The sequence below is a fragment of the Solea senegalensis genome, linkage group LG17 (assembly GCF_019176455.1).
Source record: "Solea senegalensis isolate Sse05_10M linkage group LG17, IFAPA_SoseM_1, whole genome shotgun sequence".
Taxonomy (NCBI): Eukaryota; Metazoa; Chordata; class Actinopteri; order Pleuronectiformes; family Soleidae; genus Solea; species Solea senegalensis.
The window spans coordinates 8048057-8068450 of NC_058037.1; the positions used below are offsets into that span (position 1 = coordinate 8048057).

The following is a 20394-nucleotide window of genomic DNA, read 5'->3' on the forward strand; positions in this document are numbered from 1 at the left end:
TTTGGGTTTTTTTTTTGGAAAGAAGCGAGGGAAATAATATTCCATGAATTAAACATGTTCAAATCTCAAAATCATCAAGAGTCGATTAACACTCTCCTCTTCTTGCAATGAGAAACATGTCAGACACGCTACCTCACTGCAAGGTGGCAAACATGCTCACAGACAAATTATACTACAGGACGGACTTCATGACCTGGTTTGAATTTTTCATTAAAATACGAAATATCAAATCTATAAAAAAAGGCTTCTCATTGGAGTATTGCAGTGAATCAACTGAACTGTATTTGTGACACTGCTGCATGTGTTACAGTATTAGTTTCAAGTCCTCTTTAGGATGAAAATCCCACAAATGATCCCTCAGCAACTCTCTTTCAGACGCAAAGTTTAACGTGAGCTGTAACGTGAACGTCTCAGTCTAAAATATCGCATCCATCCTTTCCCCCCCAGCGTACCTATCATATTAACTTCTGTACCTTCCCCCCGCACACTTCAAACTTTTCAGCCGCTTCTCTTTTCACCACAGAACCAACTTCAAAAAATGTCTCTCTCTTTTTTCTTCATTAAATTTCACCCGTTTACCTCCCTCCTCCTCCTCCTCTCTGCTCTTCACTTCTCTGTCCTTGCCCGTTCATTTTGGACACCCCGTTAAGTACACCCCTGAATTAGTGATCAAACACACCAAAGGATTAGAGACACGGTGATCCTCTGTGTAATCCCTCAAGAATACTTCCTTTAAGATGATACTTTAACGTGTGTTGTGTTTGTGACTAAAAACAAAATTCTGCCTGGCAAAAGGTGAAAGATGTCTGTGTGTCTGTGTGTATTTGTTACCTCTTTAGCATAAACGCTGACCTTGTCGGGACCAGTTGTCGTCATGGAGACCAGAACCTGGTCCTAATGAGGCAGAATGTCATTTCTGAGGCACAGAGGGGAGATTTAAATTGTGGTTAGGTTATGGTTAGGCATTAACTGGTTATGGTTACGGTCAGGGATAACGCTTTGTTCAGGCTGACTTAATGAATGGAAGTCAATACAGTGTGCGTGCATGTAAGATGCCTCAAATCAAAGTTCTCTTTGTCATTAGCCAGACACAAATAACTGTGCGGTTGAACGACACGGAGCCATTTTTCACATAAGCAGCTCCAACTATAGCAACAAGAAAAAACTGTTGGATAGAGGCAAGAACATGAAAAAAACTGTTGTAATAATGTGCGCTTGTACGTGTGTGTGTGTGTGTGTGTGACACAATTTGGCTCATATTTCATCGTTTTATTTGGAGCCTTTTCAGCACATTCTACAGAGTGTGATCTGGAAGAAAATGTCCTCCACGGTTTGCTTTACATCCAAATACAGTGAAACATATGTTTACATCTATTTGTGGCGTGTGTGTGTGGTTACTTTGGTGTTAAATAACCAGTGAAGCGTTTGATAGTTTCTTTGTGTCTTGTCCTGATTAGGTGTGACACTATGCTGCTTTTACGTCTAAACGCATAGATGCAATCGTTAAAGCAGCTCATAGTCCTTTTTGCCAGTAGGAGAATGAAATGAGAATGAAAATGTACTGACCGGCGTCACTTGCAGAGACTGAAATGGCTCCATGTGTCCTGAAATCAGAGGAGTGGAGTGCATTACACAAGCAGATGTGATTTCAAATCAAACAGAATACGGATCAAGTTCTTTTCCTTGCAGCAATTGCATCGTCATTGTGGTCATGCTCACTCCAAGCACTGCTACATGTAAATACTTTATACAGCCTGCTTTTGGGATTGAATCGTCTTTAAATCTTAGTTGTAGTTTCCATAAAAAAACATGCATTTTTAAGAAATGTTTCCAAACCATCATGTCAAATGTAAAAATGTCATCAGGGCCAGAAAGATGAAAGTGAACAGAAAGAGGGAGCAGCCAAAGAAACTGGGTAAGAAGATAAAAGAGAGGGAATAAATGATAAGCGTAGAACTGAGAGAGGCGAGAACTAATCCCATTTTCCATCTTCCTTGTTTTTCTTTTTTTTAAATCTCTGCTCTCTTTCTTAGTAACCTCTTAAGCTCAGCTACCAGACCTTCCTCCTCCTTCTTCTCTCTTATCTCCCCCACTCCTCCATTTTGTCTGAGGTTAAACGACCCCACTCAGTATCAGAGCATCATCGGGGAGTGAGATAACCTTTTAGTTTATCCTTTTGATATATCTTTCTCTCTCTCTCTCTCTCTCTCTCTCTCTCTCTCTCTCACACACACACACACACACCCTCTCTCCAGTCCCTGTGTGTGCAGATTATTCAAATTCAAAATTTGAATAAGACTTTGATTACAAGACACATGATTTCACACCTCTGCTCTCTCTTCCTCTAAGAGACGCATCATTTTTTGGGTGAAATAAAACTAAACCTTGTGTCCTCTCTCTCTCGACAGACTTATTCTCTGACCACACAGGTGCCTCAGCAAATTGCCAGTGTCAGATAAATATTTAAGTTATTGCGGTTCCTGTTGGACTTCATCATCTGCTCGTCTCTGGGCAAAGAGCGTGGGTTGGGACTGTTTGCCGGACGGTTGCTTCAGCTCCCTGGGGTGAGTCCCTGTCGTGTGCTGTCTAAGACACTCACTCATTCATCACCACGATGTGGTCAGAACTACCAAACGGTAGTTCTGAACTGTAATTAGAGACTTAAAAATGTGATTGGAGGAGGGCAGCATTGCACTTCTTATGGCATATTTCCACGATACAGTTCTCGGCACAGTTTGGGTACCAGGTATGTCGTTTTCCATTACTATAGTTCCACCTTAACCCTTAGAACACTTTCTATGTTAGAACGTATATACAGAGGCTTTAACAATGTGCAATATAGAGGGTCTTATATCCTTTTTTCAGCACAACATATAGGCAATCTGATGAAAAAAACTATATACAACTATATAAAAACACCTAAGCAAAAAGTTTTTAAATCGCATTGATTTTGTGAAATTTGGAAATACAAAAACAAGCAAACGACACATAAGACGAAAAAAATGCATTGTGTAAAGTCTGAAGACGTGACCTACAAAAAAGTACCAGGTACTAACCCTAATGGAAAAGCAAAAACAAAACAAGTAGAGTGCTAGAACTGTGTAGTGGAAAAGCACCATAGGTGCACAGCCTACTGGAAGAAGAACATAGCAGGACAGAGCATAAGAAAAGTTTTATAAATATAGTATCGATGCATACAATTAGTTGATGATCCTCTTATTCAGCAACCTGAGCCAACTGGCCAACTGGTCAGTCCAGTGTGTTTTATAATAATTGTACTTGTGTGTGCAAGAGTTGATTATGCAGTAATCCTGTAATTTACTGATAACAAGTTAATCCCCTCATGGAGACAGAACTCTGTGTGCTTCTGTGTTTCTGTTGGTGTTGGTAAAAACATGTTGCTCTCAAATTGAACAAGTTGCCATGGCGATAAAAGAACAGAAACCCAAATTATCAAAACACGCCACTGATTAACATAACTGGAAAGTTTCTGGAGTTTTCTGTGAACACACGCACGAGCAAATGATTTCAGGTGGATCAATATATGCTAAGGACACAAAGTACAATGGTACAGTAAAAATATTAAGTGATGCTGCTCACTCATAAACACATCTTTTTCTCTACAGAGCAAGCGATGAGCCTTCTTGTGTTCTATTGGCGCATAAAGAACCAGTGAAAGTGGTCAATCCAGCCAATAATTACAGTCTAATGTTTACACTGGGAGACATTTCTGTAGCAACGTGAGTAATGCACCTGTCAACATTAGAGAAAAGTGTGTAAACACACACTGTGGAGACGTGTCAGTGAAGAATATCGTCTTTGCTTTTAATCTTATTTTTGTTTCTCGCTCGAGTCATTTAAGACACAGACTCATCCATGTACTGTACATCTCTCTTTTTGTGTTTGTGTTAATATCTTTTCAACCGTCTCACGTTTCCAGCTGGAACAATATCGCTGTAACGTTCACCTCCAACCCGACTGTAATGAATCACACAGAGTTTATCGTATCGGGTTTGCGACTCGGACGTGGAGATTAAAGGATGCTGGGAAGGAGTATGAACATGTGTGTTACAGCCTATACACACACACACACACACACACACACAGGAACGGGCCTAATACGGACCCTTGCTGTTTGTGTGGGTAAACACCAGTAAAAGGATGCCACTAGCCACTCTTATGTAACAACCCTGTTGGAACTGATGCTAAATCATTGCCATAGCAACCGAATCCCCCCCACCCCCCCACGGCCACAGAGTGTTGGTCTCTGGCTCTGCTTTGTTATTCTCTGCTGGCACTTGTTCTCCTCTCCATCCTCCCTCTGTCTTATATTTCATTCCATTGGACTGTGCTGGAATGAAACAGGCGAGACACCCGGTCTATGTCACTGACTTTCAGCTGCTTTCTTTTTCACCTCCCCCCCGTGTCTCATTCCCTTGGGTCTCTTTCATCACTTCTCACCCTCAAACCCACCCACTGTGTCTCTCTACCACTTCAATTCCCCGTGCTCTTCCTCTGTCTGGTCGTCTCTTTGCCTTCCCCTCATCCTGTCAAGACAGCTCTTTGTAAACAGCATCTTAATTAACAGATTAATTATTCTTTACGGTTTCTCCCTCTCCTCTCCTCTCCCTCTCCCCCTGCCAATCTTGCCGTCTCTCAATCTCCCTGACTGACAATGTCTCTGTGCTGGGTGACAAATATTTTTTCGAACTGCTCTGCATTCTCTTTCTTCACTTTCATCACTTTTCCCTCTCGCTCTGTCTCACACTTCCACCCACCCATGCTCTCTAGGCTTTTCAGCACATTTTGCTATAACCAGCAAATAATGGACAGCTTCATATTCCTACTTTGCGTGTCTCCATCCATCACATTCGGATCAATCTGTCAATCTTGTATTTCACGACTGATTTCTCACCCTCTCACCGTCTCGTCTTCCTTCTTCACGCGAGCTTTACCTTCATGCGTCAGCAATTCTGTCGGAGAGAAAAAGGTAAAAGAGAAAAAAACATGATGAACTACATGTACAGGAGGAACAACTACGTTTTTTTTTCTTTACCTTCCTCTTACTGCTGGCTGATTTCTGATTCATGATTTTCGTCTTCTTGTTTGATCTTCACAAACTGTACACACAAATACCATGGATCAAAACACATGTGAGGGTTTTGGTCAGTACTAAAGTATCAATAAACATCTGGAAACCCCCCCAACCATCCCTTAATAACGATGTCGCTGCCGGAGTCAGGTGATTAAATGTGTTCACTCTCTACTCTCTTAGTAACATAGAATCACTCATAGCTATATGAGGTGCACTTGTACAACAGCACTGCTTTATATTCTACCTTTACAAAGCTTTCATGTGCAATTTCTGAGTGTTTATTTACACTATACATTTATTTTGCAAACTAACATCTAGTTTGTGTTTATTAATTCACATTTTTAGTATATTATATTGAAATAAATTAGATTTTACAACTAGTCCTAATAAAGTGAATGTATCACACTACAGCATATAAATCAAGTTACATGCAAAAAAGTTACTGAGGATTGTAGTGTCTTTGTCTTCTGTTTTAAAAAAATGTTCCTCTGCTGCTGCTGCTGCTGCTCACGGGCAGATTTGCTCCTGATCCAAATAATTTGTCGACACTGTGATACACTGTAGCAGCACAAACGTCTAATGTTTCAGTTTCAGAGTCGTCCTCTAGACACCCGCATCTGCCCGTGTGTGATCCCGAAACTTCTGATCTCAGAGCAGATGTTTGAGGACAAAAAAAAGAACAAAGTAACAGTGAATTCAAGAAGATCAAAGACTGAATGGCTGTCTCCAGATATTTAATCACGCACAGAATTACATTCTTGATGTTTTTCCCAAGCGAAAGCAGCTCGTCAGCCTCTTAGAATATAGAGGTATTTACTATGCAGCTTTTCATCATAATCTGCAACAGCGGCTGCAAAAAAATACACAAAGAATGTCTACCTTTCCTCAGTGAGGTGTCCAATTACAGCCGACATGAGGCTAAGACGGAACATATGACCATATAATACTGGAATAGTTTTGTTTTCATGGGGTTTTGACAGCTTGACAGCAAGAAACACAAATCAATACGCAACTTCCTTCCTTCCTGATGCATGCAGTGTCTTCACTAGACACACGCTGCATCATCCTGATGCAGGAGAAACTCAATTATATTAAAATGTCATCATGTATAACTAACTCCAGTGAGCTGTTGTGTCTCAACACTGAGTCCTAAGATTATTACATTGTGAAAAACTGATGTCTTTCGTTATATTCTGCACTTTTGTTTGATTCTACAAATGTCCACACCATCTTCCACAGTATACTCTAGTGTTATATGTCCAACTTTGAGGGCAAAACAGAGGAAAGGCTCAATTATATGCTACATATTCTACACCACACGAGAAAAAAATCATTCTATAATGTGTGAAAACAACTGCCAATGATATAGTTTATCGTCATATTTAGTGCTAATACAGGAATCAGCAGAGTAAAGCTGTATGTTAAATTATAAATCATTCCTATGTTGGAGGCTTCTACAGAGAGTCCAGCATAAGACCTGGATCCAGAAGCATAAATCCACCTTAAACCCCTGATGCTTTCCACTGTCAGCAGCTTTAATGAAGGTCATTGGAGTCACAGAGGTTCGTGCTTCTCTCCCTCGTCAATACACATCAATATCGTGGCGAGTTCACACTTAGCCGAGTGTCAGTGATTGTAGGTAAATGTCACACACGTCTCACATGATGCCGGAAGCACCGAATCTCATTAACAAAGTACTGGTAACTATGGCAATAGGCATCTAACGTGAACCCCCCAATGTAACTTACTCAAAGAAAGGCCGAGAGGGTTGCTATGACAACAGGAGGGGAAAACAAGAGCAGAGAAAGTTGAAGCGGTTTCCTTGGAACCTGCATACATTCACTCTCTCTGAGTACACTCTGGGATGGTTGTGACGGCGCATTTATATGAACACTTATAAAGAATAAACTCTGAACATTATCTCAGGTAATGTAACTTCCTGGAAACATCATCACTTTTATTTCTCAGACATCTCTGTGCAACATTCCACACAACGACACGTTATTATGACTCGTGTTTTCTTCCGAGCGTAAATGTACAAAGCGACATCTGTGCTTCCTGTAAAAGTGTTTTGGACGGCTGTATCATCGACCGTCAAGAGGCCGGCGTATTATTCCCTACGGCGTGTGCAGCAGACGGCTGTCAACTTTGTGTGCGCTAATTAGAAGATAAAGTAGTGAATATGTGTCTCCCTTCATCTTTAAATACTGCGGGACTGCAGTGGAGAGAGGTATTATACGTTTAAAACAAAACAAAACAAAAAATGACAACATGTAATTCACTCAAACAACTAAAAACAAATGTGAATAGGTTTGCTGCAGATCGAGACATACACCAGATACACGGCAACACCAAAAATAAGCTCCTCTAATGAAAAAAGATGATCTTAAGGTAAGAGATATAAATGAATTAGGATAAGTGAATTTAGAAAAAGGATGGTTGGACATGAATTAATTGATTTAGTCTCAGATTAAACCATAAACTACATGGTTAAAAGAGAAGTCACATGGGGTAAAACGTCATTTATTTAGAATATAGTGTATTATTAAATGTTTCCTTTTTTTTCCCCCAATTTGACTACGTGGATGAATATATATATATATATATATATATATATATATATATATATATATATGTATATATAGAAGAGCAGTTAATATCATTAAGGGACCAGCAATTCTTTTTGCTTAAAAATGATTGAACCTTGATCAGTAAATCATCTCTTTGTTTCATTTTCAGACTCAAGCTGTTTTTTTATTTCACTGTGGTCTCACAATGAACAGAACAAATTCATTATTTCTTGAAACAGCCAGTGGCACAATAGGCATGACTTGAGCTGCTTAACGTGGACCTTGAATGAACTTTAAATCTGCTTTGAAATCTTAACCTGCAGCCATGTATCAACCTCTGCATGTAAATGGTAATTACAGGCAGCTAGAGAGTTGCACAGTGAAAGTAAAACATGTGGCTACATCCCATCTATCTATCTACTACATTCACATTAACTTAATCATTCTTATCAGCCACCATGACACCCTGCTTTTACTTTGGGCCATCATTAGTTTTTTTTCAGAATTTAAAGATGTTAAAAAACTAAAATATTCAGAAAAAACACATGTTTACCTGAATGGTCATGTGATATGTTTTCAGCCCTTAGTATGAATGTAGATGACTCTCTTATGCTCTTATCTGCTTCCTTTACAAATGACAACATTTAAAACTGCTATTTGTAAATTCTTGTTATTTCTTTTGCTGTTTTAGATGTTATTATTCTGCCTCTGTTTGGTATTCGTGTACCATCACATGTATGTTGCGAGTGAGTGTTTGTATACACAGCAGAAGAGCAGGTGCATCATCTAACTGCTCAAGGACCAGGTTTTTGAGCAGTAATATTCACTTCTGCGGACACTTCTCTGTGCTTTCAATCGTACTCCGACCTGCCTTAATGTCGCTGTTGCCTCCGTCAGCCTCTTTCCTAAAACACTGCATGATTTGCAAAACACTAAAGCAGCACTGTATGAATGGATTCATGATACGGGTGAGACATTAATCCTTATATTTACATTTACATTTAAGCATTTAGCAGACGATTTTATCCACAGACTTACAAAAGAGGAATAAGCAACAGGGAAGAAGTCTGGGAAAGAAAGAGTGACAGAGGGTGAGAGTGGAGCGGTGGATCCAAGTGCGGAAGGAGATCATGCAGGGGAGGGAGGGGGTGAAAGGTAAAGTGCTAGGGCAGAAGATGCTCTTGGAAGAGCTGGGTCTTCAAGAGCTTGTTGAAGATAGTCAGGGATTCTACTGTTCTGGTAGCACTCGGTAGGTCATTATACCACCAAGAGTCTGGATTGTCTTGTGCGGGGTGTTGGTGCCAGACAAACATATACGTATGTGTATATATATATATATATATATATATGTATATGTATATGTATATATATATATATATATATATATATATATATATATATATATATATACATACATATATATACATATACATATATATATATATATATATATATATATATACACATATATATATGTATATATATGTATATATTTATATACACACACATAACGCACAAGGGAGAAAAAAAATCCCAAATCGACTTGTTACATGTACAGTATATATATGTATGTATATATATATATACACACATATAATGCACAAGGGAGAAAAAAAATCACAAATCAACTTGTTACAATGTCTTTTAGAAAAAAATCACAAATCAACTTGTTACAATGTCTTTTAGAGAAAAAATCACAATTAGATATGTTACCCAAACTATTTAGCCCTGCATAAAAACACTCAGTATAGGATCTTTCTCAGAAAGAAACTTCCTACAGTAACTAAGAAGAACCTCTGAGGAGATTGATCCCGCAGTGATCAATCAGCATCCTAAACATTCTGCAAACAACTACAGTCCAGTCAGAACTGACACAACTGTGAGGTAGCTCAGAGTTATTAGGCGTGGTCTCTCCACTGTTTCCTGTTTCCTACCAATTAGACAGAAGCTCTGCGATAACACGCAGTCAGGAGAGAATGGAGTTGGTTTCGACACACAGGATGAGTCTCTGCAGAACTAACACACACACACACCCACACACACACACACACACCGACCACATTTATCAGAGTGAAGCAGCAGCAGACAGACAAAAAGATGAAGCTGAATTTCAAAACAGAAACAAAAACAAGCCTCTTAAGAGAGAAAGTGCTGAAGGCTGACATCAAAGGAGGACGGAGTGCAAAGCAAAACTCCAAAAGTGTTGAGATTTACGCCGAAGATTAGCTTCTACCATCACTCAAATCCTAAACGTGTGCCTCTTAACCTCCCTGAAGCAACAGCATCTGTTCTCAGTAAAATAAAAACTAAACATTTAAAAAGTGTGGTGCATTATTTAACTTTCACCGGTGTTATTGTCATTTCCACTACTTCCATGACAGTTTCTCCAGCAGCGAGTGAATCTGACTGCAGGGCTTGTCAGCTGTGACAGATCTGCTGTTATCTGCTGCGGCTGTAGAGAAAAACCAAAGGTTTTGTTACTGATGTTGTTCTCGTACCACATACCAGAGGTATCCATGCAAAATTCCCTCTGGGCATCAGGGGAGCAAACCTATCAGATTCAGAGGAAACACTTAATCACTGGAGTAATGGCTGCTCAAAGGAGATTTTCCACAAGATCCTAAATCAGAGTTTCACTTCCTCCACTTCCCTCACAAGTGTAAGAAACGTCTCAACAGTCACGTGTAATCAATCAAACTGTTGCCTATTTTGTGACCCACTGTATCGGTTGAATTAAAAGGAATATAATGAAGTGTGAATAAATTCACAGTCAGGAACAAAAATAAAATCGTATCAAGTTGATGATAAAAGCAACAAAGAACTTGGCGTGTGAACCTCAAAAGACACGTCCTTCTCTCACAGGTTTAAAAATAAACAACATAAAATTTAAATCCATCTACTGATCAATAAGTGAGTGGACACACACAGTCAATCAGAAAACACACACAAGCTCACACACTCCCAAAATAAGCCCATTATCTCCTGATCAATCAGAGAATCAACAAAGCCAATCAATTCTATTGATCTTGTTGACAGCGTCACTCAATTAGCCAGCACTTCTCACCAGCCTGAGACAAATTACATCCATGATTTTATCACCTCCTTTTTTTTTAATCTCCCATGAGAAAACACTGCTGGTGTGTTTAAATGAGTCTGTGCCTGATGAGAGTAGTGATGTTGAAATCTGAGTAAATGAGAGCACGCAGATAAACACACACACACACACACACACACACACACACACACACACACACACACACACACACACACACACACACACACACACACACACACACACACACACACACTTACTGTTCTGCTTTGCCAGCTCAGAATTAAATGTGTTGGCTGCAAATGAACAACAGCAGCAGCCTCCTGATGTGAAGAGAACATGACATGCTTTCAATTTAATATTAGCATATTAGGATCAAAAATATGGCTTTGGAGATACTTAACAGTTTATTCAAACGTGGACAGGACAGGCGTGGAAACAATCTAGTTTGTACACCGACACAGAAATGACCTTTATATTTACATATTGTTATATCACTGGCTTTATAAGCACATTAATATAGGGTTAAAAGAAATAATAACCGCCAACTATTTTGATAACTGATTAATCAGTTTGAGTAAAACAAGCCTCAATATTTTCAGGTTTTGTTGTTCCTATAACAAAGAAATATTTTTGGTTTGTGTACAAAACAGAAGCATTTTCTGACATTTTCTGGACCAAACAACAACTCAATGCATGGACAGATAAATCAGATTAATTGATCTGTTGATTCATTGACAGAATAAGATGTTATTTGCAGCTGAACAATAAAAATTAGCTGAAGCATGTAGTGGAAAAGCAACCAAAAGTAACAACAACAACAAAAAGATCACAGATCTGAACTGAGATGTGTGTTGGCAACATATCCTGATTTATTGGGATACTATAAACTAAAAAAAATAATTTTACTCATTTTATATCTTTTACAATGCCAGTTTTGAGAAGAAGCTATCACTTACAAACCAAACTGTATAAAATGCAGAGCAAAGTTGCAATAAAAGATAATAAGCTGTAGGCACTGTGGTATTTTAATAGCATCAGAATGCCATTTTCTAACACTCGCCATAATCCTCTCTGTCCCACCACAGTTTCATACAACATTTTTCAACTTTTTCCTTTAAAGTTCATTCATTTAAAGATCTTGGTCATTTTCCCACCAAGCTCGGTTCAACTCCATCAATCGAGTTATATTGACTTACTTTGCACACGCCCACAGTAAAACCGTGAGGATTTAAACAACTTAACAGCCGTGTTAATTAAGCAAACCTGAGGTTAAAGCTGTGATGATCGATATTTTCACAGCAGTTTTCCTCAGTTCATCCTCTTTCATTATTTGACTCACATTCTGAACTAGCAGCGAAGGAAACATAACAAAAGAGACAGGTATTTCCCTCAGGATCGTTGTGGAGACAAAATGTTGCTCCACGTCTGTGGGAATTTAAACAAGTCTGGAAAAAAAATAAAAAATGAATTCCAGCTGGAAATTCATGGTTACATCAGACTAAAAAAAAAAAAAGGTCTGGTTTTCAGCTTTTGATACTAAACTGTGTCGTCATTCCTCAATTTGTTGCGACGAACCGGTCAAGGTTAAAGCGATGGGTTTGTTTTTAACCTGATCAGCACTGACACAGATCAAGAGCAAACAGAGACACAGCATAGACAAGAGAAACAAAACCGGGGTTTGAAGATAAGACAAATTAGACTCAGATTTCCATTCAAAGAGGCACCAACCGAGAGAGAGGGAGGCAGAGCGTGTGTGTGTTTTTTATGACAAGAGTGTGCACACAAGGTCTAAGGTTCAACAATCAGGCCCCAGAGTGCCCACAAACACACAGAGGAATTTAACTATATCCCCATTTTCATCCTCACACACACTATAATGTGTAATAATCTCTCTCACACACACACACACACACGCACACACACACGCACACACAGGTTTTAGGGATATGATTTCAGAGGATATTGCATTGACTTACATTAATTTCCTGGGGACTCACTCCATAGCCCCATAATTATTACTGTCCTAATCTTAACGCTGATCCTAACCTCACGCTAATCTCAGCCTAACTTTAAAACATGTCTTGATTTTTGTCCCCACAAGGAAGACAAGTCCCCAAAAAGTGACTGTGTAAACAGATTTAGGTCCTCACAAAATAAGGAATACCAGGCCCCACACACACACACACACACACACACACACACACACACACACAGAGGCCAGCCATAGCTAATCTTCTTAGTAATCACAAGGTTTGACTGTTGGAAGAGAACAAAGTTCACATCACCATCAACACCAACAGAGCCGGTGCTTTTGCCATAAAGTGAGAGACACTCAAAGACAGACAAACTAAACAGAATCCCAACCTGTGGATTATTTTACCACCTTCTACCTTCTGAACAGTGAACTATGATGTGACGCTCAATGTCGTGGACGTGTTTCAGTGCTGTTGCGACGCAGACCAGTGGAGGTCATTTGACATCAGAGAGGACAACTGTTGGGACAACTATGCAGTAGCTCACTGAGACGATTTAGCAGCCACCTGCGAGTTCTTCCCAACCTAGGGGAATTTAGGGGAACCTGAAACCTGTAAGTTTACATTTATGTATTTCTATTAAATGTTGTGTTTTATAAACAACAATGCTGAGTATTTTCTCTGCCATGAGATAACTTCTTATATGAGCCTGAAATGTAATATTTAGATTTTAAACTATTCTCAAAAAAGCTTAGCTACTTGTTGCTAATGTTTAAGCTGAGAGTAAACTATGCGACGTTCACCTGTTGTTTAGTGTTTAAAAACTAATGTTAAGTCATATTCACTGACTTCTTGCCACACATGTCCTGGAGGAACAGCATAATAACAGCACACTAAATAAAATGAACTGTGTGCTTGGAGTTTGAATCATTGTTGGAGATGTTAAGGATAATCTAAATATTCAAATAAATAGATGTTGTGATTATCTTCTGGTAAGTTTATTCACTGAGAAATGTCATCATTTAGTGTTTAATGCTTCAGTAATTCTGACAGAATTGAAACGCCTCTTTTGTATAAGCGTAGTATTCTATTTTTACTGCACTACACACACTGGTGACATGTTATTGTATAGAATAAAATGATTATCCATAATTTGCAGACATATCATTTCACTGCAGAAACAAAGTGTTTTACTATTTGGATTTGGAGACATTTTTTTTCATCTGTGATTATAAGATTATGTATCATAATCTGCTGCATGCAAACGTGTTTGCAAAAGTGCTTTGAATTGTCTGAACTTTTATTAAGAAAACCCAGTCCCCATGTCTACCTGTATTGGTTTATGGGCTGGAATCGCCTCTCACAATATGGAGGGACAACACAGTGAATGAGATGTATTACTACACCTCTCTATTTTATGTTGATACTTCACATTCAACAGTGAGGATGAGGTGGAATGATGGGACAACATTAACGCGTGTAAAAGAGGCTTATGTTTAATGCACAACACACATTGTGCATAATCTACACATCCACAACCAGCGACACAAATCCAGCTTAGTCTTCATTTAGAAATCTTACAGTTGTGAGTCGTTTTGTTGTTGTTGGTTTTATTATTATATTATATAATGCGTTTAGTCTCGGTGAATTCACCTCTAGTTCAATGTTGTTGTTGCCGTCTGTTATAATATGAAACTTATGACTTCCTATGTACAGCACAGGAATGAGGAATATTGCCGTACAACACAAGATCTAAATGCTGCTATACTGAGAAACACAGTGAATGATGATAAGGTGATAGGCTTCATGAGAATCGCGTGAACTCTTTTGACGACGGTTTGAATCTCAGCTGCATTTGTTGATAATTAAAAGTTACACACTATGGATTTGGAGTGAATATCAATTTTCACTGGGATACATGATGTGATGTGTCAGGTACCTGTCTGTATTATCACGTGACACCTTCTCTCCCCTCTGACTGCGCCCTTCCATGCAGGAGCAGTATGGAGGTGCTCAGTGGCCCCTGGGCTGATTTGGCTCTGCTCCTGCGACAGACCGTCGCACAGACAGATGGACAGTCGGACAACTTTCTTCCTCTGTGGATCTTCGGTCTGCTGCTCTTCCTGTCCATCTGTGTGCTGCTGCTGCAGCTGATTATCTACCTCAGCTGGAAACTCAGACAGGGTAGGCATGTTATTATGTTATTATTATTATTATTATTATTATTAATAATAAATGGATAATGTGAAGAGGGGTCACTCTCCAGGGCCACACATACTATAAATATACACATGCACTCCTCTCAATGGGGATTTCTGCATGGAGGTGTACTTCAAAAGGGGAAACTCTACTTCATGCTACCATTCTGTTGCAAACAACTTCTCCACTACATTTCCTCTGTTTGTTACACATTACCAACAAATAAAATCAGAAGAAGAAGAGTTGGTAATGGTCTGTATTTATAAAGAGCTTTTCTAGTCTTGATGAGCTGCTTTACACCAGTTTTGCCATTCATCCATTCACACATCTTTCCAACCATGCAACGTGAGGTTGCATGGTTGTCTTGCTCAAGGAGCCAGAAATTAAACCCACAACCTTCCAGATGAAAGACAACCCGCCCTACCACTGAGCTACTATAGCTCAATCCCCAAGTACATTTTATATCAGATTTGATACTTAAGTACACTAAATGACATACTTCAAGACTTTTACTTATGTAATATTATAAAACGTGAAAACACGTCCTAAAACTAAGGTATACTCTAAATTAGGGGCCACAAATAAAAGGTGTATAAAAAAATAATAATCATTAAACCCATCTATATATGCTACAGGCATAGCTAACATTTAAAAAGTAAAATAATACATTTCCTTTTCCTGTGACTATTTCAAAATAAAAGTCTGTCTGTGTTTCACAAGTGAAATGCTATTAATATGAAGGTGCGAAACTGAAATGTTTAGTCTAACTCTGTGAGTAACTGTCTCTTTACATCAGATTTTCATATGAATTCTGGCGTAATTACATTTGGCACGAGTGTTTATGTGTTACATGAAATTACTTTTATGTGGACTTAACGCAGCATAATCCTGGTTCAGTCTACTTAAATACGTTCATAAACCAAGATTTATGAGAGTAAATGTTTGCTTACCTGATATCACACACCTGCGACACAGTGGGTTGAATCACGCGGTGTCTCTGATTGCGCATGCGCACACGGACAGGCTTAAAAAACATTCTGGAAACACGGGTATTCGATAGCATTAACTACTTTTGAACGGTTTTGTACGTAATAACCTGTATGCTTTTCCCCCCTTGTATCAATCTTAATGTCTTAACTGTCAAGTTTCTTGCTTTTATCTACAGTTGAAGCTGAATTGTCGGAGTTTCCGCAGGACGAAAGCGCGCTCTACAGGCGGATGCACAGAACTAGACACAGGAGGAGGAGGAGTGTTGGGTGACGTTCACACACACCTGAGTGAGCAAACCCTTGTTGTAGCATTGAAACGTGTTAATAAGCGGTTTCAAGAGGACGATGGTGACGCCGTTATAGGTCGTGATTTGGAGCCATTGTTTGAAAGTTACAAATGTTACACTGACATCTTTTATGACCGTGTTTAGAGATGAACCTCTTGTTTAAGCTTTAGAAAATACCCTTTTTTAAATACTCAACGCTTACACATCAACATACAAGAGAAACTTTTGCAGAAATAAACAAGAAAATGGACAGTCCATGCAGAGTATAACAATCCTTTATTCAAACAGTGTTACACGGGGGGAGTGGCTGTGTGGGGGAGACACAAGACAGTTAAGCTGCTACAAAGAAAACCCTTACAGTGATCCTTGGTTGTGCTAAGAGAGAGAGAGCAGTGAGGGAGCGGGGTGTTTTCCATAAATGTTTCTTCCTTTATAAATATTTTGTTGAAAGTGAGTCTGTCAGAATACAAAATGATGCTGGTTTTAATTTACCCCACACTGTCTCACCTGTCCAAACTTGAGTTTAAAAAAAGTGTACACCAATTAAGGTCATGACATTGTGTGAATCGGCTGGCACTGCGTTATGTTTCCTCTCCATGTGTCATTATGGAGTTGCCATAGTAACCATTAAAAACCTACCATAATCCAAAGTGTTTTTCTTTTTTAAACCTGTTAAAAAGTTATTCTATTTTTCCCTGCAATAATCTCACAGAAAATTAACGAGACAGAGCTACAGACATTTCAGAAAAACTGACTCCGCTGCCCCAAAGCTCTAGTAACTGGAATAAAGTGAGTCCAGACTATGACAAAGTTACATCTGTGGCTAGAAGCAAAAGAGCAAAATTGTGGCAGAACATTTGATTTGTAACGCTGCTTCTTTGATGTCCAGAGAAACAGACAGAAAAAAAAAACGGTGACAATGTTGATAAATATTCGAGAGGGAGCACAACAAATGCCACGTTTCAACGACTACATCAGTGTCACAGAAGAGGAGACAAATTCTGAGAAAAGCTACAAACAGCACAAGCTTACAAAGCTGCCTAGCACTGCAGGGTTTTGTTTTCTTTTGTCGTTATGTTATTTAAACAGAGTTGAGGGATATAAATCCACCCTCATCTCACCTGGAATGTCACTTAACTGCAAAGCAGAGGTCAAACTACAGTTGATCAGCCACGACAGTCATTACCACTCCATCATCTGGACGTGCCTCGGTCCATGAAGAGAGCTTTAAATTGTTTAGAATTAAGAGGGACCTGCTACTTACAGCATTTCTTCATAAAAAACAAACCAAAACATGAATTATTCCATAAAATACCATTATGTCAATTTAGAGGGAACATGTAAAGCTTTATCTGAACCACTTCTTTGAGTACAATTGATCGAATTTTACTGAATGTCTTTTTTTTGCTGCCCAAACTGCAAAATGTGCATCAACTAAATGCACCAGACTCCAAGAAATTTGCAGTAAAGGGACAAAGAAACTGAATAAAACATAATGGGATTCTATTCAGAGAGTTTCAACTTGAACTTCGAACCCTCTGATTCACTATAATCTGCATTTTACTGCTGTGCTGTAACCGTTACAGTGTCCGTCTGTCTGCAGTGAGAGATTAAGAATCCTGCTTGTGTGTGTGTGTGACAATACATTTTTAGCTTTGAAAGTGACACGAAACAATGTGGCTGCGGTGAAAACAGTTAAAACAGAGCAAAGATAATCTTATCTAGACAACCCGTATGAGCAGAGCTATCCTGTTTACTACACACTCTCAAACCAATCAACACAATCTAACATCGCTCAAAGATATAAGAACCGCGTGGCGACATTGGTCGATTTATTTCCAGATTCTCATTATGTCTAGCAGATTTGCTCGCTACGAAAAGAAGCCGGAGCGTGAAATCAAGTACTACGACGACAAATAGGTTCTGATGCCGAGTTAACAAACAAAGTAAACATTCAACTATTCTGAATTTGAGACAGAACTGATATCAAGTTGTTCCAGACACTCGTCCTGTACCTGTGCTGGCAGTATGAGCACAACCCTTTTTTTTTTTGGAGTAAATTAAATTGCATATTGTGTGTTCAACATCATCCTACAATTATTGTAACTGCTTTAAGCCACCGCAAGATGCAAAATAACATGAAAATGAGACTCGGCCGTGCTTTAATAAGAAGCCAACATGCATCAAATGATTTGTAACGACCATGTAGACACTGTACAATGTCACCATGTTCTCCCAGTTATCCTCCTGTGCACTGGTCCTCTCTCCCAATAAAAAGCCAGTTTACTGCTGCCTTGCTCACCTGCCGCCCAACAGGAATGGTCAGTGTTGTACAGTGGTCGGGCTCAGGAGAGCATTCAGCGGATTAAAAGCTGTTCATTAAGTTTACTGTACGGAGTTCATTTTCAGTTTCAATTGAACTCGCTCTTAAAGTTTTTTACAGCTCCATATTTCCTGTCGTGATGATTAATAACAATACATGATCATGGGACAGAGCTGGTTACTGGTTGTAATGATGTTGTATCTCCCTGTTTCTTGAAGGCATTTTTGTTACTGAAAAAAAATGGTACACTTTAATAATCTCCACTTATTGAAATGAGGGAGGGAGTTGCGATTTATCAAATAACTTTTTTTTGTTTTTGTTGTTTAGGAATGCACCAATAACACTTTCCCACTGCTGATTCAGATTCCAAGTGCAGAATATCAGTGACAAATTGTGTCAAAAAGTTATGAGAAAGATAAAAGCCTTCAGTATTTGAGGTGGCCCTTCCTCCATGTGGAAAAAAATTAAACATTTTATAGTGTTACTACTGGTAATTAGTACCCGTGAAACAATCATTATAATGATCTAGCTTTGTCACACCAGAACTGGCTATCAGTGCATCCCTAAAAGTTTTATTTTTGCAATATAAGACACACTATTCTCTCTTTGTAAAACAATCAGTTAAAGAAAACAAAAATGAAAAAAAAGGTACTATTAAAAAATAAAAACACACTACAAATGTTAAGCTAACAAAGTGGTTCTTTTTTGTTCCCTCAGACAGAGTGAGGATATTATTTTTTCCTTTTTACTTGGTTTCAGAATGAGGGATTTAGTTGCACCAGAGACATGTGAGAGCGACCGACTGGGAAAAGATTGGCACCTTCTCTCCTCTCCTGCTGTTCATAAGCTCCTCCTCTTCAGTCAGTCATGGTTGGATGTCGAAGGGTGATGAAGGTTGTTCATGTTAACATAGAAAACAGTCATGACAGGCCCTTTAGTTCTGGAAAAACAAGAGTAGAAGGCATTAAGTCTGAGTACTCAGATGCATTCAACAGCACACACACACACACACACACACACAGAAAAGCCTATACTTGACTTCTCCATGATCTGTGCGATGACAGCTGATGGTGTTCATGTCTGGGACTTTGTGTCATCAACAAAATAAACCCAACAGGTTATTGCAGAGTTAAAAGGAAAGGACACATATTGATCATAAATTTGCTTTTCATGCCTTTCAACATGACATTTAAGTAAGGGCCTTGCTTTGTAGAGGCCACCAATTTGTTTCTACAGAAGCCTGAACAGACAAACCACCCAGATTGTGCTTATTTCATTTTGAAACGTGCTATGCAAACAAAGAAGAATGGCACTCTTTCTGCTATGTGAAGGCCACCGTAGTTCCCTGATGTGCTTGGGGAAGGAAGGAGCGAACAGGAGTCCAGACCTTTAAATGTTGCCAATACCGTTTCCGCCATGAACAATAATAATAATAATAATAATAATAATAATAATAATATTGGGTTACTATTATTATTATTACCTGAATTCAGTCAATCCTCCTCCTCCTCAGCCAGTTCTGTTTCTTTATGAACCACCACTCTGGTAACAGACATGTCAGGATGTTGCTCTTTGGCCTCCTTAATGGCCTGGGCCAATGCCTGCAGGACCAAAAGGCCACACAGTGGCAGCAACGAGTGAGGCAAGCAGTGGAGAAAGTGGCAATCGGGGAGAGGAGAGAAAATGATGGGAGTTAAATGAAAAACACATTAAAAAAAAGAAAAAGAAGCATTAAATAATGACAGAAAGGCTGGATTTACAACTAGAGAGTCTTTTTACTTCTTTGAGTTAAATGGGATGTAAACTGAAGTAGAAATGACCTGAGATGAAGTAGTGACATTAAGTGGAAACTAAGGAAATTTAATTTCCAACTTAATGTGACACAAATCAGTTGGCAAATCCA

The 20394-nt window shown here is 39.0% G+C and overlaps 1 protein-coding gene and 1 long non-coding RNA gene across 18 annotated transcripts in view; both read right to left on the reverse strand.

Annotated features, from left to right (window-relative positions):
- Window positions 1-895: 895 nt before the first annotated feature.
- On the reverse strand, window positions 896-14696 carry LOC122783854. Its single transcript, XR_006362100.1, has 5 exons — window positions 14633-14696; window positions 5057-5120; window positions 4916-4973; window positions 1567-1604; window positions 896-916 (listed from the first exon to the last, which is right to left on the reverse strand). It is a non-coding gene; the product is annotated as an uncharacterized LOC122783854 (long non-coding RNA).
- A 1731-nt stretch (window positions 14697-16427) lies between these two features.
- Window positions 16428-20394, reverse strand: part of epb41l2 (erythrocyte membrane protein band 4.1 like 2) — a 45319-nt gene continuing 41352 nt past the window's right edge. For 16 of the 17 annotated variants that reach the window (XM_044048760.1, XM_044048759.1, XM_044048758.1 and 13 more), the window contains 2 exons: window positions 19975-20092; window positions 16428-19431 (listed from right to left, as the gene is read on the reverse strand). In XM_044048760.1, coding sequence (XP_043904695.1) covers window positions 19985-20092 — 108 coding nt within the window. In that variant the 3' untranslated portion in view covers window positions 16428-19431; window positions 19975-19984. The remainder of the gene's footprint in view (window positions 19432-19974; window positions 20093-20394) is intronic. The other variant, XM_044048754.1, reaches the window with a different exon arrangement.